Below are 26,416 nucleotides of genomic sequence, written 5' to 3'. Positions count from 1 at the left end.
GACAGACAGCTAACTTGGCATAGATGCTATTTAATTATCCATTTTCATCTTTCATAAAAAACAAAAGGAGTGAAAAAAATCACCCAAAGTCCTGCCGCCCAAAGACAAAGATTATTAACATGTAGATATGTTTTTTTCTTTTTCTAGACATGTTTTCTTGGTTTATTTATATGATTGTCACAAATAATGCCCCCCCCCCCCCCGCCCCACACCGCTACAATTGCATATATGTGGTAGGCAGGCCAGAAATCAAGAGAGGGACCTTTATTTTCCAAACTATACTATCTGGTAAGATGACCAGCTATCCACTTGGCCGGGGACTGTTCTGACTTTAGCTTTTAAAGTCCTGCATTCTGGAAAACCCTTTACTCCCAGACAAGTCAGGACAATTTGGCCACCTTAACTCCAGGAAAATGGAACAGAAGATCATATATTTTTTGTAAGATTTTATTTATTTATTCATGAGAGACACACAGAGAGAGGCAGAGACATAGAGGGAGAAGCAGACTCCCCAGAGGGGAGCGGGACTCAATCCCTAGACCCCACCATCACGCTTTGAGCCAAAGGCAGATGCTCAACCACTGAACCCACGAAGGTACCCATGGATCAAACTTCTAAACATAGAAGCAGGATTATTTATTTATTTATTTATTTATTTATTTATTTATTTACTTACTTACTTACTTACTTATTTAAGATTTTACTTATTTATCCATGAGAGACACAGAAAGAGAGAGACGAGACACAGGCAGAGGGAGGAACAGGGTTCATGCAGGGAGCCCAATGTGGGAGTCGATCTCAGGACTCCAGGATCACACCCTGAGCCGAAGGCAGATGCTTATTCGCTGAGCCATCCAGGCGTTCCTAGCAGGATCTGTTTTTTAGAGAAGTATCAGAAATAGTCAAGTGAAGAATCACTCACAGCCACATACTCAGAAACAAGCCATTCTTAATGTTTTGGCTGCTTTTATTGTTAGTGTGTCTTAGGCATAGGCATGAAGACACTGAAGCCACACTGTGTATACTCTTTTACATGTTACTGCTGCTTCTTGCTATTATAAATATCAACCCATGTGTTCTGTGCTCTAAGTGTCCTTTTTAGCAGCTGCATAATATTCTGACCTGGTTTCATATATCCAGCAGGTTCAACCCTTATTCTCAGAACACGTGGAGGAAGATCCATGAAAGGGTGTGCAGTCTCCTGACATCCCACAGAGCTCAGCAACACCTACACAAGGTAGGGCTTCTGAGAAAATGAAAGCACTGCCAACAAAATAATACGGGAACTGGGACTTACTGGGGCTGCAAGGCGACAGACATCAATCAAGTAACCATAGAGATTAATGTAAGATGGTGATGCTTCCCAGGGACGGGGGAGAAGGTGTCCTGAGGGTGTATGAAAGGGGGTATTTGATTTGGTTGGGAATCAGGGCAGGCTTCCCTGAGGAAGAGACGAGGGAGCTCTGGTCTGAGCAATGAAGTAGCAGCTGGTGCGCGGTGCAGCACGCCCAGGCAGAGGTCCTGCAGCGAGAGGGAGCAGTGTCCTAAAGACAGTCTCCCTGGCCCGAGGCGCATCTCCTTGCACCATGCACAGGAGTCCCAGTCTGGGGAAGTTGTGGCCTGTGTGAAGTCACACAGGCCACACAGGCCACACACAGGGAAGAATAATTTAAAAGTTAGTAAGGTGTTTTGCTGCTTGACTTGTGAGGTGTAGAGAGTGTTTCTAACCCATGGGTAGATACACCCAGTACTTTGCTGTGGGTATATAGCCATCGGCCAAGTGACCTGTCACCATCTCCAAAGAATTTGAATGCAGGGTTAGCAGTGCCCCCATGTCGTTGTTGTCGTCGTCATCATCGTCAAAGGGGTCATCTTGACTTTATTTAAACACTGGCATATGCTAGATATATAGGATGCCACTTCTAAATGAGCATTGATTTTTCACAGGCAGGGGTTGTGAATTACTTTGCTTCCTCTTGGCCAAGGCACGGGCTTTGCTTTGTTAATTTCTGAGCTTTTCAAGTTGGAATCCCCTTAAAAGGTGAAAAGAAGGAAAGGAAGGGAGGGGGAAGATCAGAAAAGAAGAGAGTACCTGTGTGCATACGCGTGTAGTAAACTGCACATATATGGCACGCGTGGAGCCTGTGGGCCTCCTAAATGCAAAACCACGCATCTGAGTAGCATTGATTTATATGACAGGAGTAACACAGTTGCTGGATTTGCTTTTGTTACAGGAATATCCTATCTCTGAAGCAAATTGTATCTTTGAACAACCAAGCTACCTGCTGAAGAAATACCCAGTGCATGAACAGAGATATTTTTAAGCTGCTGTCTTATGTAAGTAAGCAGTTTAGTGCTGCTTGTTTTGATTTGCTTAAATAATTTCCTGCTGTCAATATGAAGTAACTAGAAAACGTGTTGGACAGGAGATGGGGTGGAGACCCAAGAACCATGTTTTTCTTCCCCACAGGAGAATGACAGCACATGTATCTGTGGTCTCCCAGCCCTGTCTTGGTCTCCCTCTCTCCCCACCCTCCCTTCCCTCTTCTTTGATGGTATCTGCTCTAGCTCCTTGAACACAGGCTCTTTCCTGCCACAGGGCTTTTGCACATGTCATGCTCTCTGTCTGGAATACTGCTTCCTGACCCTGCTTGGGTCACTTCTGTTTAATCGTCTGGTCTCATTCCAGGACACTTCCTTCCCCTCCAAGGCATACCTTTTTTAGTGCCCTGCCCTTTTCTTTCCAAAGCATGATACCATTTGTGGTTATATTTTTGTATGGGTTGGTTGTTTTGTAGGGGGTTGATTGCCCCTTCTATTTGAATGAAACCTTCCCAAGGCCAGGGACTATCTCACCAGTTTGTAGCCAGCTTTGGCACACGACAGTATGTGAAGTCAACTCCATATGATAGGTGTGTGCCCTGAGCAAGAACCTAACTCCCCCTGCTGCCACCCTGCTACCACCCTGGTAGCAGATGATCTTCCACTGTGGTTGGTACTCAGTAAATATATTTTTGTGAGTGAGTGTTGAATGAGGTAATGAGGCAGCTGTAGAATTCAGGTCTGTGGTCAGTAGTTGGCCATACTGTGTGGTGACATCATTCCTTAGATTCTCTCTTCTTGTCCCTTCAATTATGATAGCTCTTCCTTATTAAGTGCTTCCTGAGTTCCAGGAACTGGTGCAAACATCTAACGTGCATTAGATGAGTTAATATCTAATTCTTACAACACTCCTATAAGGTAGATTCTATCATTAGTTCCATTTCCCAGGGAAACTGAGGCATGGAGAGGCTAAGTGCCTTGTTCAAAGTCACATGGCCAGTGAATGACACAGCTAGGGATAGGAACCTGGGTGGTCTGGCTTCAGCAACCATGCTTTTATTATTTAAAATTTAAAAAAAAATATTTATCTTTTAAAAAATTTGTTCATTTGAGAGAGAGAGAACAAGCAAGAGTATGAGCAGTAGGGAGAGGCAGACTCTCTGTGGAGCAGGGAGCCCAGTGGAGGATTTGATCCCAGGACCCGAGGATCATGATCTGAGCCAAAGGCAGATGCTTAACCGACTGAGCCACCCAGGTGCCCCAGCAGCCGTGCTTTTAAACCATTATATCCCACTGCCTCCCCAACCCCAGAGTGTGTGATAGGGGAGCCCTGGGGAGAAAGCAGAGCCCTTTGGAATCCAAGCAGGGTCTGTGGACAGTGTCCTCGAACATCTCCCATTTGCTGCACTGTTGTATTATGCAACAACACCATCCTAGCAACATCAAAATAATTATGAATCTTTTTAAACCATAAAAGAGTGTGGGATGAAATGCTAAGTGTTCACTGCAGTCAGGCTCCTGAAAGTCTGGCTCCAGGGTCATTCATGCTTTAGGGCACAATCCACCTTGCCCCCAGGCTGGCCAGGACTCCCTGTCATCAGCACTGAGGAATGTGGAGGACGGCTCAGTAATAGCCCGTTCTGCAGGCTTCTACCTCAGAACGTTCTGCTTGGTTGATGAAAGGATGGATTCTGGGCCACTTAATCTCCAGTTGCCAAAACAGTCATCTAGGTATTTATTAGGTGGTTATATGGAACATAGCCCACATAATGACCACCACGGGAACATGGCCCACATCATTACCGAATGCTAAATTGTGTTGACTTTCAGCATGGGTGACATCAGGTTACATAAAACCAGCTGATATGTGGATGCTGATGGGAGGGGATAGAGAGAAAGGAAGAACAAAAAGGGAGTAATTTCTGTCTTTTAGAAAGTGGGTTTCCTTAGCGGTGCCTGGCTGGCTCAGTCAGTGGAGCGTGTGACTCTTGATCTCAGAGTCATGAGTTCAAGCCCCATGTTGGGGGTAGAGTTTACTTTAAAAAAAGAAGAAAATGAGTTTCCTTCATAACACAAATTCCCAACCAGTGGTTTGGAATATGCTCGTAGGCCTTCTCTGGGAAGCTCTCCATACCACCACCCCATATCAGTAATTTTTGGGTCATGCCTTCATAGTGAGGCAGGGGTGCTGGAGGGCTGTGTTAGTGAAAGTGTTCATGGTTGTAAAAAGGAAATGCAGGTGATTTTGGCTTGTCTTAAGCAAGTATGGCATTTATTAGGAGGATGCTGAGTGTCTCAGTGAATCTAGGAAATATCCAAACAAGCAAGATCAGGCCCCTAAGATGGGGTGGCTAGAGTCCCCCCCATGGGTCCGGGAGAGCCCTGGAGGGAACCATCTGCAGGAGACCCAATGGGCTCCCGCTGCTTGTCCCCAGCCTTGCTTTCCTCAAGGACTTTCTCCTGCCTGTCACTCCAGTTCTTATCTCCTTGCCTCTCTACTTCTGCTCTTTCACTGTTGATTAGCTGTTCCTCTCCTGGATCCCTAGTGATCTCCAGGACGGAGGGGAAATGAAACAGTTCACTCTTACCACAGAAGGGCCAGGGATTCTTGAACCAAAAAAAACAGTAAATCCAATTGTCTGACAAGGGAACAGGTAGAAGAATTGGGTAGGAGGGGTTGGAATACATCCATTTCTCCTTATTCGGGATGTTTTGGGACTTGGTACTTTGGTATAAACTAGATTATCCTTTGTATACTTTAAAGTGTTAAAATCTTATCAACATAAACAAAATTTTGCGTTAAATGTGCATTTTGCCACCAAAAAAAAAAAAAAATCCTATAAACCACTTCCTGCCCCCTCCCTGATTAATCCTGGTTTTCTTGGAAGGCGTGATTGTCTCTGTGTCATGGCCCATGTCAGGCATGCGCTCACTGAGGCTCCATTTTCAAGGGGCCCTCCTCTGTGACACCTTCTGGTCCCTCAGGCAGACTTGGGAACTCGGCCTTCTCCCAGAGGTGCCTTCTAGCAGCCTTGTATCATAGTTGGTTTTCCTCACGACAACCCTCCCAAGAAGGGGACAGAGACTGACCACCTGGCACCAGCTCTGGCTTTTATTATTAGACTCACAATCTAATGTTCCCACCAAGGGCTCCAGCACCATGGCTGGCAGGAGCCACTTTGGCTAGGGATGCTCCCAGCCGGAGGGTGGGCAAGGAACTCAGGCCTCATGTTCTCAGACCCAGACAAGAATTGTAGCACAAAAACCTCTCTAAAATTAAAGAAGAGCGAAATGGAAAGAAACCAAGAAAGAAGCCGAAAAAGGAGAAAAACTAATTAAAATGCTGGTTTCTGCTCTGTCACAGCTCATTAGGCCTCCAGATCCTAGGACGGTGGCTGGTGTGGCTTCCAACCTCACTTGGCCCTAGGGGGCAAGCAGGAGCCCTTGTACTCCCGCTGACAGGGATCCCTTCCTCTCTGCAAAGGCAAAAGGCAAACCAGCCTCCCGAAGCCCAGTTCCAACCCTGGGGTCCCCCTCTCTCTGACTCAGTTGCCAGCTTCTGAGGGGCTTGTTGTTTGGTGGCTCATGGGGATTGATACAATGGATGATGCCACAACTTCCTTCATCCCAGGGCCTTGTCTGACAGACCACACAGATAGGGACCATGCACCCAAATCATGAGTCACAATCTTGGGTTAGTGTCCTCAATGAGCACTAGAATCACCTGGCGGGGGGGGGGGGGGCTCTGAAAAATCCTGATCCCTCCCTCTGGACTGATTTAATTGAAATCCTTTTGGATGGTGCCTGGAAAAGGCATTTTTATAAATGTTCTTTGGGAGATTCTGATGCACATATAGGATTGAAAATCTTGCCATTGGCAAGCCCCCCCCCCCCCCCCGAGATGGGAGACTTGGAACACCCCCCAATCCTATACTAACTCACTCTGTGCTCAAAACTACGCTCCTGTTCCATAGAATAGGACTGGGGCATGTTTAACAGTTCGGTGCAGTTTCTGTGCAGTCACTACGTGCCAAGGACTGTGCTGACTCCTCAGGAGGAGGACTAAAAGGTCGATGCTCAGCTTATCATCATCCTGATGTGATGCAGAGGAGGCTGGTAACTTGCTGAGGGTTGCACAGCTGCTGCATTGAGCTACCAAACGTGGCCTCCCCCTGCCCTGGGGAGGAAGAGGGGGTCCAGACACTGAGGGATCCCAGGGAGAGCTACATGCCAAGATTGGGTTAGAATGACATCCCCTGCTTCTCCTTGGTGCTAATTGTTCGCCTTTTTCTCGGTACCACGTGTAGTGTGTGAAATTTCCAATTTCACAGGGGAATCTGAAGGAAAGCTGGAGGAACATCTTGAAGATCTCTCTCAAGGAGCCAACCCCCACATCCTTAGAGAAATGAACAACCATTTTTGTTATGTGTATCAAATCACCAGGGTCTCACCCCTTTCAAATCAAACCCTGTACTCAGTCTTTTGTGGCCAGGTAAGAGTCATTGATTAAAGTGTTTCCTATGTGGGGCTCATAATTTCTTTTCCAGCCAGAAAATTTGTGTTATTGTTTGTGTACGTGTTTGTTTTGAGCTTCACCTAGAAAATAACCAGAGTTGGGTGGCAGGTGCTTTTTCATTTAGAAAGCACCTTTCAGAATTCTAAGGAAAGTGTCAGGATCCCTTTTCAGGTGCTGCTCATTTGTGGCACTGATTTTTTAAAAAAATATTTTATTTATTTATTTGAGAGAGAGAGAGAGAAGAGAGGGCAAGTACAAGTGGGTGGAGGGGCAGAGGGAGAAGTAGATTCCCTGCTGAGGCAGAGAGCCCAATGCAGGATTTGATTCCAGGAATCTGAGATCATGACCTGAGCCCAAGGCAGATGCTTGACCGACTGAGCCACCCAGGTTCCCCACTGGATGTGTTCTTGGAAAGTTTTTACATTTTTCCTTCCTTCCTCTTCCTCTCCCTCCATCCCCCCTCCTCCTGCCCTCTTTCCCTCCCTACTTCCCTCCCTCCTTCCATCCTTCCTTTCTCAACTTACATTTTACATGAACTACAGGAAGCTGCTATTCAAAGGAATAACCTGATAAATCCTCCAGGAAAAAACTGTCAAGAAAAAAGTCAAGAAAAAATATTTTCTCTTTTTGGTAAATCTGTTTTTTTTTTTGTTGTTGTTGTTGTTTGTGTTTTAGTGTTAGGCTTGAGTATTGACTCAAAGTCCCCTGAAAAGTTAGGAAGAGGGAGCCTTACATCTGGAGAATTCATATCTTGCTCTAAAGTTTCACTTTCTAGGACACATTTGTAAGAGGAGACTAGTTTCTTTGGATTGTAGTTTAATCCACTCCTGTCATCTACCCCTCCCCGCCCCCACCTTTTCTCCAGTGGTGCTTTAATATATTTATATGAGGAATAAAACCTTCCTCAAATATTTCTCTGAAAGAGGTGCTTTAATTAAATACACTCTGCAGATATGACTGCAAACCAGATTTAAAATGAGCTAGAAGGGTGCCTTGGTGAAATGCTCATGTGGACTGAGGGAGCCCGAGGAGGCTGGGCCCGGGTGATGTGGGGCTGGAGACAGGCTTGGAGCAGAGGGGCCTCAAAACGGGAGCCTTGGTCTTTCCTTCACATTACAACCTGGCTTTCCTCTACTATACCCTAAATCCCTTTTTGTTTTCACAGGATTCAGTGAGAGTCAAATTTCCTTCTTTCATTATGATCACAGGAATTGGTTCGTTAGGTAAATTCAGAAAACAACATTAATAATTAAAGGAGGAAAAAATCCTACAAAAACAATAAAACAAAGTTCATTTATTTTCTCTTCTCAGTCTTTCAGCCAAGTAAACACAACAAGCATTTCATCCACTTCTGGAAAACACAAATGCTTAATTACACTTGCTTATCTGTTCTGGGTGTGTCTGGGACTATAGTTGTCAGTTTGCTATTTTGACGACTAGTAGTCATCAAAAGTAAAAAAATACCGTGTTACATTAAGGCTGTGACACTATTCTCAGAAAAGGACCACTTAAAAAAGGACATAAATAGCTAGAAGAAACCCAGTTTTAGTGGATGGGTATTCCATACGAGTTATTGTTCAAATATATACCATGACTTCACTGTTTATTTTTGTTTTTCAATTTTTAAAAAACATTTTTATTTATTAGAGAGAGAGAAGGAGCATGAGCAGCAGGGTGGGCAGCGACCAGGGAGGAGCAGAGGGAGGAGGGAGAAGTAGCTCCCTCCTGAGCAGGAAGCTGGATATGGGACTCTATCTCAGGACCCTGGGGTGATGACCTGAGCCAAAGACAGACGTTTAACTGACTCAGCCACCCAGATGCCCCAGTTCAATTTTTATGAAATGGTTTGAGCATAACTCCTTGATTCAGTTTAGGGATAAGATCTTAAATGCCCATTCTTTTCTGTTTTTTGTTTTTTGTTTTGTTTGGCAAATCAATCTTTTTCTAACTTTCTGATTAGCTAACTCTGTTGTTTAAATTATCCTTATTTTACCTTTTTATTCCTCAAGGAATTGTTTCCATTTTGAGGAATCATATTGGGACCAAGATTGCAGTTGAGGAATTTTGCTTTTGGGGTATATAATGATGTGAATAATTTTGTGATGAATTGGGATTTCTTTGGGAAGATCTGTGTCATTAAACATGATAAAAATTCCTACCTGTCTTGCTTCAATTTATTATTCCTTTTTTGATTTTCACAGTTGCAGATCTGTCTAAACCTAGACCATATTTTCCAAGCAGGTTTGAGGGGGTCTGCGTTTGCAGAGGCTCCTGGGAAAATCTCATGGGCCCTCCATGTAAAAGTCATTGTACAAAGAGGCCATTTCCCTAAGATCACTTGACTGACCCAAAGTTACCTGAAACCTACAGACTCTGAATTATAAATAAGATTTAAAAAATGAGAGTGTACATGATATGTTTAACGTAAAAGAAGGTGGTTGATTTTAAATGCATAACTGAGAGGATTTATGAGTTATATGTGCACATTCAGCTGAGCTCCTGAATGCCTGGTCGCTCTTAACTTATGATGGCCATAACTCTACTCAATTAGTTCCATTAAAGGAGCCCTCTGGCCTCTCTGAGGGCAGCCCATGTGTGACCAGTGATCCAATGGGCACTGATGTCCTTCTCTGAATAGGTGACCCATCCTAGCACTCCTGGGGACATGCAGGTTTGGAGAGGACCCCCTCCGGGAACCTTGCTGGCAGTGAGAAGAGCTGCACCCCCAGGCTCCCTGGGTCTGCTCCCACTGACCCCTCCCGCTGGGTCTAGGGGCAGCTGGAGCTATTTCGTTCATCAGAACAAAGAGCCTGTGCTTAGTTTTACTTTCAGAGCTAGGAAATTTGGCAAAAACCGAGTCATGTCTAGGACTAGAGCTTTTCCTTGGTGCAAATGGGTCATTTTCAGGATGGGTTGTCGAAGCTTCTTCAGCAGAGTAATGAGCTCCCAGTGTGAAAGTTTCCCCTTGGGATTCTGTATCTTTTAGAGTGATCCTCCAGCATTCCTGTAAGTATGCATTTTTCTTGTCTTTATTTTAGAAGTACCCTGTAGCCCATGGTATAGTATCAATCCTCTGCATCTACCTGTAAGAATCACCTACTGGGGCTCCTTTGTTCTCTGTGGTGGCCACAGCTTTGCCTCTGATAGGACAGACAATAAACATAATATATGGCTGGATTTGCTATGTCTGTGTGGGAGGGTCACACGAGGGTGAGTGGTGGGGACTCTTTTCATTTCAACACCAGAAACCCCAAGGTGGCAGCACTGAACACCACCATGGCCTGCCCCACATATGGTGAAGGGCATTTGGGGGCTGCTAGACTGCTGAGTCCCCAGAAGTAGGACTTTCTTTTTCTTTTCTTTCTTTTTTTTTTGGGGGGGGGGTAAAGATTTATTTATTTTAGAAAGAGAGAGCATGAGTGGGAGGGGCAGAGAGAGAGAGAGAGAATCTCAAGCAGACTCCATGCTCAGCACGGAGTCCAACTAGGGGCTTGATCTCACAATCTTGAGAACACAGCCTGAGCGCCAAAATCAAGAGTCAGATGGGGCCAGCAAGGTGCCCCCAGAATTAAGATTTTTAAGGGAAGAGGGAGAAGAGAAACCTCTGGCAAGGTAGGGAGTTTGCTCGAAGGGAAGAGAGTTGAAGGGACTCGTGTTGGGTCTGGGGCCTTTGGCTTGTGATTGGTTGGGATGCTTCTGAACCAGCCAGGCTGTGTCACTGTGTGTCCTGCATGCCTTGAATGAGTGTGGAGGGCGATTTATTCTAGGTTCTTCCACAGAGGAGGCCAGGACAGGGGCAATGTTGAGGGAGAGCTACAGTCTTGGAAAGTCCAACATTGGGAGACTTGGGATCCTAAAGAAATGGAATAAAGCATTTTTCCCCTCTTCCTGCCTGCTCTCTTTCCATTTTTTCATTCCTTTGTTGACAGCCTCGGTTTACCAGCGCTATATCAAGTGCTCTGCAAGGGCATCGTAGGGAGGGCTCTGGAGTGAGAGCACCTGGATTTGAATCCTGCTTCTGCCATGAAGTGAGTGACGGGCAAAAAGTGACTTAGAATCTCTTTTTTGGGGCAGCCCCGGTGGCGCAGCTGTTTAGCGCCGCCTGCAGCCCAGGGTGTGATCCTGGAGACCTGGGATCGAGTCCCGCATCGGGCTCTCTGCATGGAGCCTGCTTCTCCTTCTGCCTGTGTCTCTGCCTCTCTCTCTCTGTGTGTCTCTCATGAATAAATAAATAAAATATTAAATAAAAAAGAATCTCTTTTTTGTCTTAGTGTCCAGTCTGTGTGTAATGGAGGCAGTTATAGTATCTGTTTCATAATGTTACAGTTGTGAGCAGATGAGTTAGCATATTGAAAGCCCTTTATATCAGTGCCTGGCACAAAATAAATCTCAGTAAGTGCCAGCTGCTATTATTTGCATCTCATTTAATTACTTGAGGAAGGCATTTGTCCTCCCCCCAACTTTTTTTTTTTTTTTTTTTTTTTACTAAGGATACTGAGGCTCAGAAAAGCTAAGTAGTGTCAAAGCCAATTTCCAAACCCTAGCCTCTTTTGTCTCTAAACCGCATACTTTTTCTACCACTTCCTGCCACCCCCTTTGGTTGTCACCTGATTATCCCCGAGGCTTGTACCTACTGGATAATTCAACCTAAGGGGTTTGAAAAAAGGAACTCAGAACATTCCACTAGAGTGACAGGGCAACTAAGGTCTCTTGACAGAAGTTGGAACAAGGGTAACCACTTCTTGTTTAGGGCAACAAGAGGTGCTTTCTGCTCTGCTTTCCTGTCACTGTAATATTATGTCTGTAAATAGCATTTTTAGAAAGCTAGCTCCTTTCCCCTGCCCCCAATTAAAAATCCCTGTTTCCTTTTCCTCCTCGAACTGACACTTACTTAAATTGGTATCTTGAACTGAGAGAAATATCACACCTGTTTCAGTGGGGTGACTCACAGGGGCAGATCGTGGGTAATAGGTGTCATTGCTGCAAGTACTAGATTCACGGTGAGAAAATTCGCTATCGTGAAGGTTCACATGTCATTGCATAAGGGAATTTCAGCAGGGTGAAGGATACCATCCTTTGTTTCTTTTTTTGTTTGTTTGTTTGTTTTGGATACCATCTTTTGTTCATTGATTTGTTTGGTCTCCCAGTCCTGATGGTTCACTAAATTGATTTCACAGTCTCATATGGAATCACTCAATTTGTATTTATTAAGCTCCTTCTATGTGCTTAGTATTGTATTTTGCCGTGTGGGGCGGGGCAGGAGATGAGCTATGTAAGGAGTAGAAGATACAGCCTGTGCCCTCTCGGAGTCTCTGGACTTTACTACGGCAATGAGATGTGGCAAGTGTGACTCTCAGAGGGTGCTGCAAACTCCGATGCCTTCATGACCAGGCAGGATTCGTGACTGTCAGAAGCAGTGGGGCCTGAAATAACCATGAGTGATGGGAACTGGGTGAAATGGAGAGTACAAGTCCGCTTCCCGCAAGGTGTTCAAATTATTCAAGTTCAAATCTAAAACAACAAAAGGCTCTGTGATCTCATAAAGCTGATCTGAAGCTGAATCTTTCCTGTAGCCATGTGTTTTGACTTCTATTTAAGAATATCGAACAATGAGGGGCACCTGAGTGACTCGGTCGGGTAAACATCTGACTCTTGGTTTCCACTCAGGTGGTGATCTCTTGGGGTCGTGAGATTGAGCCCCACACCGGGCTCTGCACTCTCTCTCTCTCTCTGCCCTTCCCTCTGCTGTCTCTCTCAAATAAATAAAATCTTTAAAAAATATCGAAAATGATACTGAATTATTATCAATAGTTTGTGGAACTCAATCTTATTATGTTATAATCAAGTCTTAAATTAATAAGGCAAAAAAATTAATAAGGCAGTATCTGATTATGGACCAAGATACTGCTACTTCTCTGGGTTCCGTGACGTTAGAAATAATTTTAGAAATGATGAGGTCTTGGGGCTGAGGGCCAAGAATATTTGACAGTAAGGAATAGGAAGACCAGGTGGAGAGGAGGTTTGGGAAAAGTGAGGAAATTGGAATCTAATGGAAGATCTATGTATGGAGAAGGAGGAAATATCCTCTAGGGATATCTTCTGAAGTGTCTTAAATATTAGGCCCCATATTTTAGACTTTGTGCTATAGACAATAAGAAGCCATTAGAGTTTGAGATGGGAAAGCAGGCTATTCATCTGATGATTATTTATTCAGGGTGGTTTGGGAGTGGGTAGAGGCTGGCAAGAGGGAGGCTATGACAAAGCCATTGAAGGAATCTGGAAATAGAATCTGGACTGGGTGGGAGGGTCATAGAGAAGAAAGGGGCCATTAACTGTCAGGGGTGGGAAGAAATAATCAAGCAGCTTATTTTAACGGTGCTTTAATGGTGCGTGGGGTGCAGGGATGGGGAGACTGGCCCCTTTAAGTCAGCTGGACTGGGCTGAGTTGCGAAGTGAAGGTGAATTATTTAATCAACAGGAATGAAGTATTGATTGAGGGAAGAATTACTCTGCCAACATAAGGACACAGTGTCCTTTATTTTACAGATTTGCATTCTCCGTGACCTGAGTGAGATGAACCTCAGGACTAAGGATAAAAGAGGAGGCCAAGTCAAACCTTTTGGGGAGGGATTTTTTTTTTTCATACTGTGTTTTTGGCTGTAGGGCCAGAGCAGGGAACTTTCAGGATTACCGCACGGTGGGATGTTCAGAGGCAGTGGATTCTCTTGGATTTAGGTGGGGGTTTTTGTTATTCTTCTGAATTTTCTTCCTACTGTGAAGGTTTCATTGTTGTAAATAGAATTTAGAGGCTTATGAAGATGTATGTTGCTTATTCAAGAAGAACATGGGGAGAGAAGACACAGGGATGCACCATGCCCAGTTCTCATGTCTGAACAGAGGCTCAGTCTTGCCTCACTTCACAAAGAGGCAGCACTGTACTCAGGGGCTCCCACCTGCCACCAAAGTGGAGGGATTTCAATAAATGAGTAAATCTCTGTAGACCTGCCTTGCAACCTCAAACCTTTTGAGGTTAAAGAGGGAAGACACTGTTATGATATTAGGTTTCTGTGAAAATAAAGGCAATTTTGAAAACACAGTAGCCAATTAAAAAAAAATTTTGATTTACTTATTTGAGAGCATGAGAGGGAGAGCTAGCAAGCAAGCACGAGGAGGGGGAGGGGAAGAGGGAGAGGAAGAAGCAGACTCCTTGCCGAGCAGGGGGCCCGACACGGGTTTGAACCCAGGCCCCCAGGATCCCGACCTGAGCTGAAGGCAGACGCTTAACCACTGAGCCACCCAGGTGCCCCCACAGTAGCCAATTTTGAGAAGAAAAACTCCGAGAGAAATTTACAAGATTGAGTTGGGACAAGTTCAATTTGAAAAGCTGCTGGAGAGGTCCAAGGGAAGTGGCAGTAGAAGTTGGGAATGTGGAGCTGACATTTGGCTGGAGGTCAGGGAAGCCACTAAGAACGGCTATAGATTTGGTGGACTCCCATCTGGGTAATTACCTGCGTAGCCCTGGTGCTTGAAGCCATAATAATGAGTTTCTGGTGGAGAGAGACCAGGAGGAGATAGAATTTGTTTGTTCAAACCACAAATGTTTGAGGGGCCGCTGTGCATTCGGCATAGGCTGAGTGGTGGGCAGGGGGAGCAGCCAGAGGAGGCTGCGGACGTGATTGCGGGATGACAGGAGGGCATCGGGCAGCCCCCCTAATGTCCTGGTACTCAAGGGGGGAGAGCGTGGTGAAAACAAGCCAACGAACAGGGACAAATAGTGCATTAAAGTATAAGCTGGCCGCTGAGAACATGCCCACTGGGTTTTCCTGTATCTGGCAGAGATACAGGCAGAGGTAGAAGCAGGCTACCCAAGCAGGGTGCTGGTTTACCTTGGGGTTCCGGGAGAGCTGTCAGGGTGCAGGCCAGGCCGCAGGGGATTGAGGTGCCAGGGGGTGGGAGGCAGGGGAGGCTGAGCACCAGGGCCGCTGTGCAGCGCCCGAACTTCAGCAAGAAAGGGAAGGAGAAATTGGGTGCCCGATTTCATTCTGCTGCCTTCCCTGGTTGGAACAGGCAAGAACCCTTGGGGGGATTAGGTTTTGAACGAAAGATTTGAAAGTGATCCAAAGCAAGGATCTGAAAACACGGTATCAACTACAAGGGAGGTCAGGTGGGGTGGGCAGGGGGTGTGGGAGATCCTACAGACGCACTTTGATCTTTGCTAGATTGGGAGAATGAGGAGGGGGCAGTTTGAGTAAAATTGATCCTCACAAGTAAAATGACAGATGCTTTAAAAAAAAAAAAAAAGGAATAACTTTTAAAGAGGTGATGCTTGGGTGCTTTCATGCATTGCCTTTTTCCTTTGTAGGCATTTTTTCCCCAGCTTTATTGAGATATAATGGACAAATAAGATTGTACTATGTGATCATTCAATATGTATATACATCGTGAACAGAGTCGCACCACTGAGTTAATGAACACATCACATCCATCACCTCATATTTCCTTTCCTTTTTTTTTTTTTTTTTTGTGAGAACTCATAAAGTTCTGCTCTCTTAGTAAATGTCCATTATACAGGACAGTGCTCAAGTAGTCACCATGTTGTACTTTAGATGGAAGTTTGTACCCATGTACCAACCACTGACAAACCATCATTCTACTCTGTTTCAGATTCCACATGTAAATGATACCATGCAGCATATTTTTCTTTCTCTGTCTGGCTTATTTCACAGCATAGAGCCCTCTAGGTTCATCTGTGTTACTGCAAGTGGCAGGGTTTCCTTCTTTTGGTTTTAAGATTGAATAATATTCCATTGTGTGTATATACCACGTTCATTTTACCTGTTCACCCATCCATGGACATTTAGGTGGCATTCACATCTTGGCTATTGTGAATAGTGCTGCAATGAACATGGGAGTGTAGATATCATTGAGGTGGTGATTTAATTTCCTTTGGAAATGTACCCTGAAATGGAATTGCTGGGTTGCAGGATGGTTCTACTTTTAATTTCTTATTTTTTTAAAAGATTTTGTTTATTTACTCATGAGAGACACAGGTAGAGGGAAAAACAAGCTCCCTGCAGGGAGCCAGATGCAGGACTTGATCCCAGGACCCTGGGATCATGACCTGAACCGAAGGCAGACGTTCAACCACTGAGCCACCCAAGTGTCCCTTCCCAACAGCATTTATTGAGGACACCATTTTTTTTTCTCATTGTATAATCTTTGCTCCTTTGTCAGAAATTAATTGAATATATACATGGATTTATTTCTGGTCTCCTATTTGGTTTCATTGATCTGTGTGTCTGTTTTTATGCCAATTCCATACTATTTTGATTCCTATAGCTTTGTAATGTTTGAAATCAGGATGAGTGATGACTCCATCTTTATTTTTCTTTTTCAAGATTGCTTTGACTATTTGGGGGTGTTTTGTGGTTCTACACAGAAAGAGAAGATTGTTATTTCTCTCTCTAAAAAATATACCATTGGTATTTTATTGGGAATTGGGTTAAATCTATAAAAAGCTTTGGGTGTATGGATATTTTAAAAAATCTTAATTCTTCCAATTTATCAGCCTAGAATATTTGCATTTATTTGTGTCTCTTTCAGTTTCTTTCATCAGTGTTTTAGTTTTCAGAATATAGGTCTTATACCTCCTTGGTTAAATTTATTCCTAAGTAATTTATTCTTCTTGATGCTAGTGTAAGTAGAATTGTTTTCTTAATTTCTTTTTCTAATAATTTGCTGTTAGTGTATAGAAACTCAACTGATTTTTGTGGATTGATTTTATGTTCTATCATTTTACTGAATTTGTTTATTTTAGCTTTTTGGTGGTGTCTTTTGGGTTGTCTATGTATATAATATCATCTGTAAACAGTTAATTTTACTTCTTCCTTTCTGATTCTGATGCCTTTTCTTTCTTTTTCTGGCCTACTTGCTCTGACTAGGACTTCCTCTTTTTTTTTTTTTTTTAAAGACTTTATTTATTTATTCATGAGAGACACACACACACAGAGAGGCAGAGATACAGGCAGAGGTAGAAGCAGGCTCCACGCAGGGAGCCCAACGTGGGACTCAATCCTGAGACTCCAGGATCACGCCCTGGGCTGAAGGCGGCACTAAACTGCTGAGCCACCCAGAGATCCTCCTGACTAGGAGTTCTTATACTATGTTGAATAACTGTCTTGTTCCTTATATTAGAGGAAAAGCTTTTCACCATTGAGGATGATGTCAGCTATGGGCTTGTCATATATGGCTGTTATTATGTAGTGCTATGTTCCTTCTATATGTTGAGAGTTTATCATGAAAGGATGTTGAATTTTGTTGAATTTTTTTTCTGCATAATGAGATGGCCATATGATTGTTATCCTTCATGTTGTTACTGTGTTTCACACTTACTGATTTGTGGATGTTGAACCATCCTTATATCTCAGGAATAAATCTCACTTGATCGTAGTTTATCAACCTTTTTAATAAATGTGCTGTTGAATTCAGTTTGTTAACATTTTGTTGAGGAGTTTTGCATTTATGTTCATCAAGGATATGGGCCTATAATCTTCTTTTCTTGTAATGTCCTTGTCTCCCTCTGATTTCAGGGTAATTCTGGCCTTGGAAAATGAATTTGAAAGTATTACCTCCTCTTCTAGTTTTAAGATTTTATTTAAAAAAAAGATTTTATTTAGTTATTGAGAGAGAGAGAGAGAGAGAGCATGTGTATGAGCAGGGGGAGGGGGAGGGTCAGAGGGAGAAGCAGACTCTCCACTGAGTAGGGAGTCCAAAGCGTGCTCAATCGCAGGACCCTGGGATCACGATCTGAGAAGACACTTAACTGACTGAGCCACCCAGGTGCCCTTCCTCTTTTATTTTTTGTAAGAGTTTGAGAAGGATTGGTATTCTTTATTTTTTTATTTTGTTTCAAGTTTTTATTTAAATTCTAGTTAGTTAACATATAGTGTAATATTAGTTTTAGGAGTGGAATTTAGTTTTAGAGTGGAATTTAGAGATTCATCACTTACTATAATACCCAGTGCTCATCACAAGTGCCCTTCCTAACCCCTATCACCCGTTTAATCCCCTCCCCTCCATCAACCCTCTGTTCTCTATATAGTTGAGTCTGTTACATGGTTTGCCTCTCTCCTTTTCCTTCTATGTTCATCTCTTGTTTCTTAAATTCCACAACGAGTGAAATCATATCGTATTTGTCTTTCTCTGACTGATTTCATTTAGCACAATACACTCTAGTTCCATCCACTTTGTTGCAAATGGCAAGATTTCATTCTTTTTTATTGGCTGAGTAATATTCCATTGTATATACACCACATCTTCTTTATCCATTCATCTGTCAGTGGACAATTAGACTCTTTCCATAGTTTGGCTATCATTGATAATGCTCTGGGATGCCTATGTCCCTTTGATCAGTATTTTTGTCACCCAGGCATCCTTTGGGTAGGACTAGTATTCTTTAAAAATCTGTTAGATTCACTAGCAAAGCTACCTAGACCTGGAATTTTCCTTGATGGGAGGTTTTTGATTATCTTTGCTTTCCATTTTCATGGGATTTTTAGGCATGTTAAAGCACACTTTGGGACGCCTGGGTGGCTCAGCAGTTGAGCATCTGCCTTCGGCCCAGGGCATGATCCTGGAGACCTGGGGTTGAGTCCCACTTCAAGCTCCCTGCATGGAGCCTGCTTCTCCCTCTGCCTGTGTCTCTGCCTCCCTCTCTGTCTCTCTCTGTGTCTCTCATGAATAAATAAATAAAGTCTTAAAAAATAATAAAGTACCACCTCAATGGTTAGGAACACAGGCTTTAGAATCCAATTTGAGTCCCACTATGTGAACTTGGGCAAGTCACTTCATCTCTCCAAGCCATAGTTCCCTTATCTGGAGAATGGAGGGTAATGATACCTGCCTATTAGGAGTGTTGAGAAGGATAAATGCCATTAAGTATGTAGAATATTTAGGACAGCGTCATGCACACAGTTAACACTTGGTAGGTGTTAACAATGATTATTATGTGTCTTGAAAATTTTAGGCCTCCCCAAACTTAAAGTTAGCACTCCTGGACTTCTCTGGCTCTCAGTACTTGGTGAAGAATGTTGACACTGGAGCCAAATTGCTGTGTTATCTCTCTTGTGTGATCTGGGGCAGGCGAACCTTTTGTACTAGTTTCCACATCATTAGAAAGGAGGGTAATAACAGTACCGACTTCATGATGTTGAGGTTAAATGAGTTAATATTTGTTTTTGTTTATTTAATGAGGGTTACTATTTGTTAAGTGCTAAGAACAGTGCTTGCCACACAGTCACTGCTACACAAACATTTGTCAAGTAAATAAAAATGAGCTTCCTCTCTGTTGTTGCTGTTTGTTCTTCTGGAGTCATGACATCCCATCCTTCTCTGCACTCATCCTGGCAGGGACAACTCCTCACTTAGTACCTGCAGCAGTTGGTTCAACATCTTAAAAGAAATTGGACCTGGGGGACCTGTGTGGCTCAGTCGGTTAAGCAGCTGACTCTTGGTTTCGGCTCAGGTCATGATCTCAGGGACATGGGATCAAGCCCCACGTGGGTCTGCTTCCTGTCCCTCTGGACCTCCCTCCTCAAATAAATTTAAGAAAAAAATTGGACGTTTATTTGCCTTAGAGGGTCATTTTTTTAAAAGATTTTATTTATTTATTCATTCATGAGAGACCCAAAGAGAGAGAGAGAGAGAGAGAGAGAGAGAGAGAGAGAGAGAGAGAGAGAGAGGCAGAGACACAGGCAGAGAGAGAAGCAGGCTCCATGAGGGAGCCTGATGCGGGACTCGATTCTGAGGCTCCAGGATCACACCCTGGGCTGAAGGCAGGAGCTAAACCACTGAGCCACCCAGGATCCCCAAGAGGGTCATTTTTACAAAAGGTGATGATGCCCAGGAACAGCCCATTTTTACAAAAGGTGGCTGTCTGCTTGGAATGGAATGGGAGCAAACTTCCTCAGTGCCAGTCTGTATCCTTGCAGCCTGAGGCTGTCTTGTTTGCTCTTCTGATTTCTCATCAGCTACAGGTGGCATGTTTTTCTGACTTAACTGGCCCCTCTTGACCCAGCAAAGAGCTTTGAGTTTGTGTGTGCTTAATGTGAAGTTGACACAGTCTTGTCTGTTTTATCCTTTCTGGCTAAATTAGGAAATGGAGGATTAGTGCATAAGCCCTGGGAATTAAAGCCATTTTGGGGTGCTGGGAAGACAAAAGCAAGTGTTGGGGAAGCATCAGCCACTGTTTCTCTTGCTAACTGGTGTTTTTTTTTTTTTTTTTTTTTTAATAACAAGTATGAGCTCCACAGCTATTCTCTGAGCCTCATCAGATCCACACAGTTTCCTAAAGACCTGGAAATTTTGTTATCCACAGATTCATTCTGGAGAATCTTATTTTTTTTTCTTTTCTCCAAAGTCCTCAGTTCAGACAAATCATTCTGTGGGTCTCTAATTATTCTTGCCAAGCTAAGCAGATGACCTTGGAAATACAGGGACTCCTTAAATGAAAATTATATTTGAATACTTGGAGGAAGATCAAAATCCTCTTTATTTTATTTTTTAAAGATTTTATGTGTTTATTCATGAGAGACACACAGAGAGAGAGGCAGAGACACAGGCAGAGGGAGAAGCAGGCTCCCTGAGGGGAAGCCTGATGTCGGACTCGATCCCAGGCCTCGGGATCACGACCTGAGCCAAAGGCAGACGCTCAACCGCTGAACCACCCAGGCGTCCCTCAAAGTTATCTTTAAAATGTACATGCCTTCGGCACTTTCTTAAGGCATGTCCATAAGATGAAGCACCCATGCAATGATGGAGTGATGCCTTTTCTTCGGCGACTGTCCTCCTGGGACCAACCACTCAATTCATTTCAACCGGGCTTATCCTCATCTTGGAAAACATGTTTTTCTACAGGGTCCCGACAACATAAGGCAGACCTTGGCTAATACCAGATTTTCAAACTCCTCATTTTGGCTCCTGGCAGCCAGACCTTTGACTCTGGAATGCCCAGATGATGCAGGCTTGCTTTGCATTCCCTCAGATGCCCTGAAGTGCAGAAGGAGGATGTGATGTCCTCATAAGGTAGCAAATACCTTTTCTGAGTCACGGAGGCATGGTGATATCAGAGCTGGCTCCAGTCTGTCAGGAAAAGGCATCTTCTTGGAGGGAAAATGGGAGTGAGTAGATGGGAATGGTGCTGGGATTGGGATCCAAACACTACCACTCAGGAGTCTGGTGGATTCTGTATATTAGTTTCAGGATTTCTTTGCCTCCATCTTTTGATAAACGGTACTCTTGTGGGGCAAGCTTCTCTATGGGTAATAGCCTCAGGAAAAAGAAAAAAAAGCAAAATAGCTTTTGCTCTTCTGAGGCCAGAGCTTCCCAGCTCCAGTCTAGCAAGGTGCTCTAGAGATCAGTGAACTCTCTCTAGATGAGGTCTCTGCTTTCCTCCAACAAGAGTAACAAGAATAACAAAACAACAAAAGGGCTATTGATTTTATCTGGGCTCAGGAGGTTTACTAATAACTGTACTGAACCTTGTGATACTTTATAAATGGGCAGGCCAAGTGGAGATTTGTAGAGGAAACCAGAAACATCTCCATAATCCTGGAGAGACAGCCTCCAAATCACACGTGGCATTGGATTTTCCTAGTGAGACAGGAAGTGGGACATTAATTGTGGAATTAGATCTTACTGCTAACTTAGGAGTTTTGTGGTTTACTTAGCCTAGGCCACTGGGAAATGTCCCCAAGGGCCTCCCATCTGTGGTCAATAACTTCGTACACTCAGGTGCAGTCACCTAATTCAATATATACAGATCAATATGTTGTTCCCAAAGCTAATTTAACAACACTGACTTCTGGTTGTTTATCTTCTATGGCTTTCACTTAAAAAGTCTAAGATTTCAGGGGAGGGAGGCATGCTTCCCAGGATAGGGGGTATTAAGAAGCCCCATGTGGGGCCCAGAACAAAGTCTACTTCCAGCAGGTGGAGACAGTTACGTGAGATTTATGGACCAAGATGATAAACGTGAACTTCATGTCTTACCGTGATTTCAGAACATCTCAGCCTCACACATGCAGACTGAGCACTTCAAATCCTGCCATGTGTCTCAGAGCACAGAAAAGATTGTGAACACTTACCGTTGCTTAATCCGCATGTGATCTTTTACAAGACGAAATATTCTAGATCTTATTACTGTTTTTGTGAAAATGTCCCAGTTTCAGAAAGGGCTTTCCCCCTTTATATATATATTTTTGTAAATATTTTATTTACTTATTTGAGAGAGAAATACGGACAGCAGGAGAGGGAGAAGCAGACTCCCCACTGAGCAGGGAGTCCGATGTGGGGCTTGATCCGAGGACCCTGGGATCACTACCCGAGCCAAAGGTAGATGCTTAGCCAACTGAGCCACCCAGGCACCAAGCTTTTCCCTTTATAGAATGGAGTTTGCTTATTAAGTCTCAGTAGGTTGGACTTATTGTTTGCTCTAATAACCCAGGTAAGGCCAAGTGGTAAGAGCTGTAATCCTCAACTGTAATGTCAGTGGCAAGGGCCCTAAAACATCTGAACAGCTGGTAAAGCTGCATGTCTGGATTCTCCATGGGAGGTGAGTATATGGCATTTACTAAACATATTATGTGCTAAATGCATCACATCCATTTTCTTATTGAATACTTAAGGCAGTCTCACGAGACAAGATTTGTTATCCTCATTTCACAGGATAAGAACCAAGGCTTAGATTGATTGGCAAGAGTCCCAGAGCTGTGTGCCCACTCACTGGTTTCTATGGGCCCTTGCTGGGCAGTTAAGAGAACACGAAATATCGATCCTGTTGCATAGAATCTTCTTGGCATTCTACCAAGGCTCTGCGTGATCATTTCCTCCTTCTGTTCCAAGAAGGAAGATTCTTAACACCTGCAAAGCCAACACCATTGCTGGCTCACTGCCTGATTATAAGCCAGACACAGTTTTCTCAAGCTATCCTAAGAATGGGGTGTATTTTTAATAAATGGCATGGTGCCCGGTGGACTCACAAAGATTTGTTGAGAAATAGTCATTTATTAGAGCTGATAACACTTCCTCTGTACATGAGTATACTTTGGGCAAGATCAAAGTCATATGAGGACCCTGCTCAGGTGTACTAACTCTCCCAAACAAATCTCTAAGTAGTTGGGCTGGGTGTTTTATCCCATGTTCCCTAAAGAGGTCACTATCCTCAATTAGTCTGGCCAGGTAGTGATCAGCTCTCTGTGAAACGGTGTCCTCTCTTGGTAGGTTAGGGAGTTGTCTATTTACGTGTTGTCTGTCATAGGCTAGTAAGTCCACCAGCAGAACCGTGTCATGACTCAGGTTCTGGGCAGGGTGTGGAATCCCTGAATATAGCATTTGTGGTCAGAGGGCAGGATTGGTTCTTCAGTGAAACCAGGGCACCATAATATGGAGATAAGACGACTTCCCAGTATAGTAACTTCTAGCCAAATTATACCTTCCCTTCCACCTCAGTGATACAATAGGGATGAACTGTTCATCACTTACGGTTCTGTATTTCAGCCTTATCATCCCCACGGATTCACATGAAGAACCGAGAAGGGTACTTTCCCCCAAGGCCTGCTTTTTCATTCTTGAGCGTAAACAGTTTTGAAAACAATCATCTGTTGACAGTCTGAATCAACTGACCACGTCTCCACCTTCCCACACCCCTTCTGAGTAAAAAGAAGAGATAAAGAACAAGGCTGGGAAGGAGGAAGGGCAGAAGTATTTATTGAGACTGAAATGGAACATCGTTCTCTTTAATGAGTTAACAGCACAGTGTGTTAAGAGGCTCGTTACAAACTCACTCCAAAATAAGGATGACCTGCAGTTCACGAACAGCTCTGCCAACTCCCGTGCCTTAGATCTGAGCAAACTGCCAAGGGGGTAGGACCTTTCAGCCCATGACAAATTATGGATTCAACTGCATCGATATTTAGATTTATTTCCACTGCACAACATCAATATTTCCCTTTGAAGACTCACATTGAATCACTGGTCCACGTTTATGATGTGTACTCGACAATCTAGGATCATTCCCTTATAGCTTTCAGGGTACAGGTAGTCAACATTGAACATTTGTTTACTTTTCCACCATCTTTGGCACAGTTTCTGGTTTTCTTAAATATAAAAAAGCACAGGTTTAAATTGGCTATACTGCAGAAACGTGACTATTTTGGATCTCCGTGTAAATACAAGTTTTTATGTTAAATGTTATTTTTAAGATGAGTGCTGAAGCACAGATTTTAATAAACTATTTCCATAAATTAGCATAAGAAGGGAAATGGATTGTAATGACCAGGGCTGAGATTACTAGACTACTAGTTGGAACCATCCTCCCTTGAGGAGGAGATGAGTTTCATACAATGGAAGAATTTCCCTGAACCACTCATAACCAAGATCTCATGTTGTGGGACTTCCTTTGCAAGAAGACACTGGCCAATGTGACTTGTTCAGTCCATCAGATCCATATTAAAATACAACTTAGCTGGTAGCTTGCCACTGTTGTTTAGGCCCTAATGGGTACAAAAGGGCAAAGTCCTGTCATTTTTAAGTGGGTCTAGTTGATCTTGGAAGAATGAAGCCTTCCAATTGGATAAAAACACATCCAGCCTTGTATGAGTGACACCTTTGTATACAATCGTATATAGAGCTGATATGGATTCCCTCATAGCAGCAGAATCTGGGGGTTGTAGATAAATGGTGATGCCACCTTGGAGTATCTCCATAATGCATATCTGCTTTGAGGCTGACACACAGACGTGGAACAATCAGACAACATGATATTTCATTCTTGTGCTCCTGAGAGAGGAGTTTGGATAAGCCCCAAAGCAGATCTGGATTGAGATCATAGTTATTATTCAAGTACAAGGAAAGCTCTTTATTTCACATTGACAGTTCAATTCTGATCTCTGTCTGGCAACTTATATGAAAATAATAAATATATACATATATATATATCTAGCTCTATACTGAACACTGGGGTAGGAGTTACCAGTGTCCCAATACAGTACATTGAAAAAAGAACCTTCCCACAAAACCCCACACCCATCTTAAAACTCTGATTGCAGAATTGTGCTGGTCTGTTTTCTTTCAAAGTTGTTTCTTTGAAATTGGCTGGAGATGAGTTAAAAATGGACAATTTGGCACATTAATGGGGGGGAGGGTGTTTATATGCATTATAATCTATAAAAATGTGAGAAGTCAAAGGAAATCCATGCCAATAGAAAGCGAGTAAAAATTTGTAATCAGAGTATTTTTTTAAAAACTCAAAACACTGGACTGTGTATGAGAAAGCAATTTTTCTTCCATATCCATGTCCTAATCCAACAATTATGACTCTATTTACTTCCAAACTTTAGAATTTTTAAATTGCAGACAATCCAGCTTTCTTTTTCATGTATTTTCTTTCATGTTACCCCACCCCCAAAGCCCAGAACCCCGAGAGTGAAATCTGTGAATCCAAATATAGAAAATAATCTGGAAGTTTCTATATCAAATCCAATGTACAGTTGGCCATTAATGTTTTTCTTTTCCTTATTTAATGTTTGAATTTGCTAAGAGATGACTCTTATGGAGCTGTCCTTCATCATTCCTGGTCCTATGAAGCCAGGGACTCTAGAACTGAGAGGTCTGGGTGAACGAGATAGTGTCAGATTTGTCTACTGCGAAGCCTCCATTGACATAGGACTTCTTGGTATCTGAGTCTTCATTATCCAGTATTGTGGATTCCAAGGCAAACGGGTTCACGATATTGACTTCAGATGAAACATCCATCTGCTCCAGCTCCTTCTTAGAGAGCTTCTCCACAATGCCTGTCCCAAACGCATCACCGAGGACGTTCACCATGGTCCTGAACCGGTCCCTGGGGAAGAGAGAGGGTGAGTCTGACAGGAGGCCTCAAGTTCATTTCCATCTGCCACTGGGGAGAGAAAAGGATCTGAAGAACTCAGTTATGAATTAAGCAAATGGAGAGAATGCCATCCTCATGGCTGGACCAGAGAGGCTCTTCTCACAGGCCTGGGGGAGAAGGTGGCTCAAAGTATAGAATGAGCAAACGCGTTCCCTGGGTCTGTGCTCCCCAGAAGTCACAACGACCCTCCTGAATCCAGCCCGTCTCCCCAAATTCTGTCCTCTCCTCCCAAAGATCTGTGAATAGAGTCTTAGCAGATATTCTGGGGGAGCTGAGGGAGGGTCACAATTGAGCAAGCCTCTTACCCTAACCTCTGTCTTGGTGCATTTCTGGCCTCTCTTGGTGAAGGTGAGGGGATCCTGTGGGTGGCATATATGCCACAGGGAGTGTATGTGTGTACATCCAAGTGTTCCTGTGTGTTTGTGCATCCCTGGTGTTGTCATTTCTCTGCCACATTACATCACTGTACGGGCAAGCCAGCAGAGAGACAGCAGAGCACAGGCCCAGAAGACATGGGTCAGCTGAGGAGTAGCTTCTCTCTGTGGCGCCCTCGGCCAGCCTTAACTCCCACATGGCTTGGAGAAGACGCTGTGGCAGGAAGACATGGAGCAGAGAAGGAATCCTGGCGATAC

General features: G+C 43.7%; 2 protein-coding genes and 1 long non-coding RNA gene across 17 annotated transcripts in view; 2 read left to right on the top strand and 1 right to left on the bottom strand.

Moving 5' to 3' along the window:
• SPATA6L (spermatogenesis associated 6 like) overlaps positions 1-8,993 on the top strand; it is a 48,753-nt gene extending 39,760 nt beyond the window's left edge. For 9 of the 15 annotated variants that reach the window (XM_038527245.1, XM_038527250.1, XM_038527241.1 and 6 more), the window contains 3 exons: positions 1,141-1,237; positions 2,235-2,337; positions 6,654-6,857. In XM_038527245.1, coding sequence (XP_038383173.1) covers positions 1,141-1,237; positions 2,235-2,324 — 187 coding nt within the window. In that variant the 3' untranslated portion in view covers positions 2,325-2,337; positions 6,654-6,857. Of the gene's footprint in view, positions 1-1,140; positions 1,238-2,234; positions 2,338-6,629; positions 6,858-7,380 lie in introns of those variants that run through there. The other 6 variants (XM_038527242.1, XM_038527240.1, XM_038527244.1 and 3 more) reach the window with 4 other exon arrangements.
• A 1,322-nt stretch (positions 8,994-10,315) lies between these two features.
• LOC111096959 lies at positions 10,316-23,582 on the top strand. The gene is made up of 3 exons (XR_005354274.1): positions 10,316-10,866; positions 22,341-22,448; positions 23,393-23,582. It is a non-coding gene; the product is annotated as an uncharacterized LOC111096959 (long non-coding RNA).
• Positions 23,577-26,416, bottom strand: part of SLC1A1 (solute carrier family 1 member 1) — an 80,243-nt gene continuing 77,403 nt past the window's right edge. Inside the window, 1 exon segment of the mRNA NM_001003139.1 lies at positions 23,577-25,736. Within this exon segment, the coding sequence (NP_001003139.1) occupies positions 25,490-25,736 (247 nt within the window). The 3' untranslated portion in view covers positions 23,577-25,489.

The sequence above is a fragment of the Canis lupus genome, chromosome 1, assembly GCF_011100685.1.
Source record: "Canis lupus familiaris isolate Mischka breed German Shepherd chromosome 1, alternate assembly UU_Cfam_GSD_1.0, whole genome shotgun sequence".
Lineage (NCBI taxonomy): Eukaryota > Metazoa > Chordata > Mammalia > Carnivora > Canidae > Canis > Canis lupus.
The sequence above is the reverse complement of the archived record's forward strand: the minus strand, read 5'-3'. Positions and strand labels throughout refer to the sequence as shown.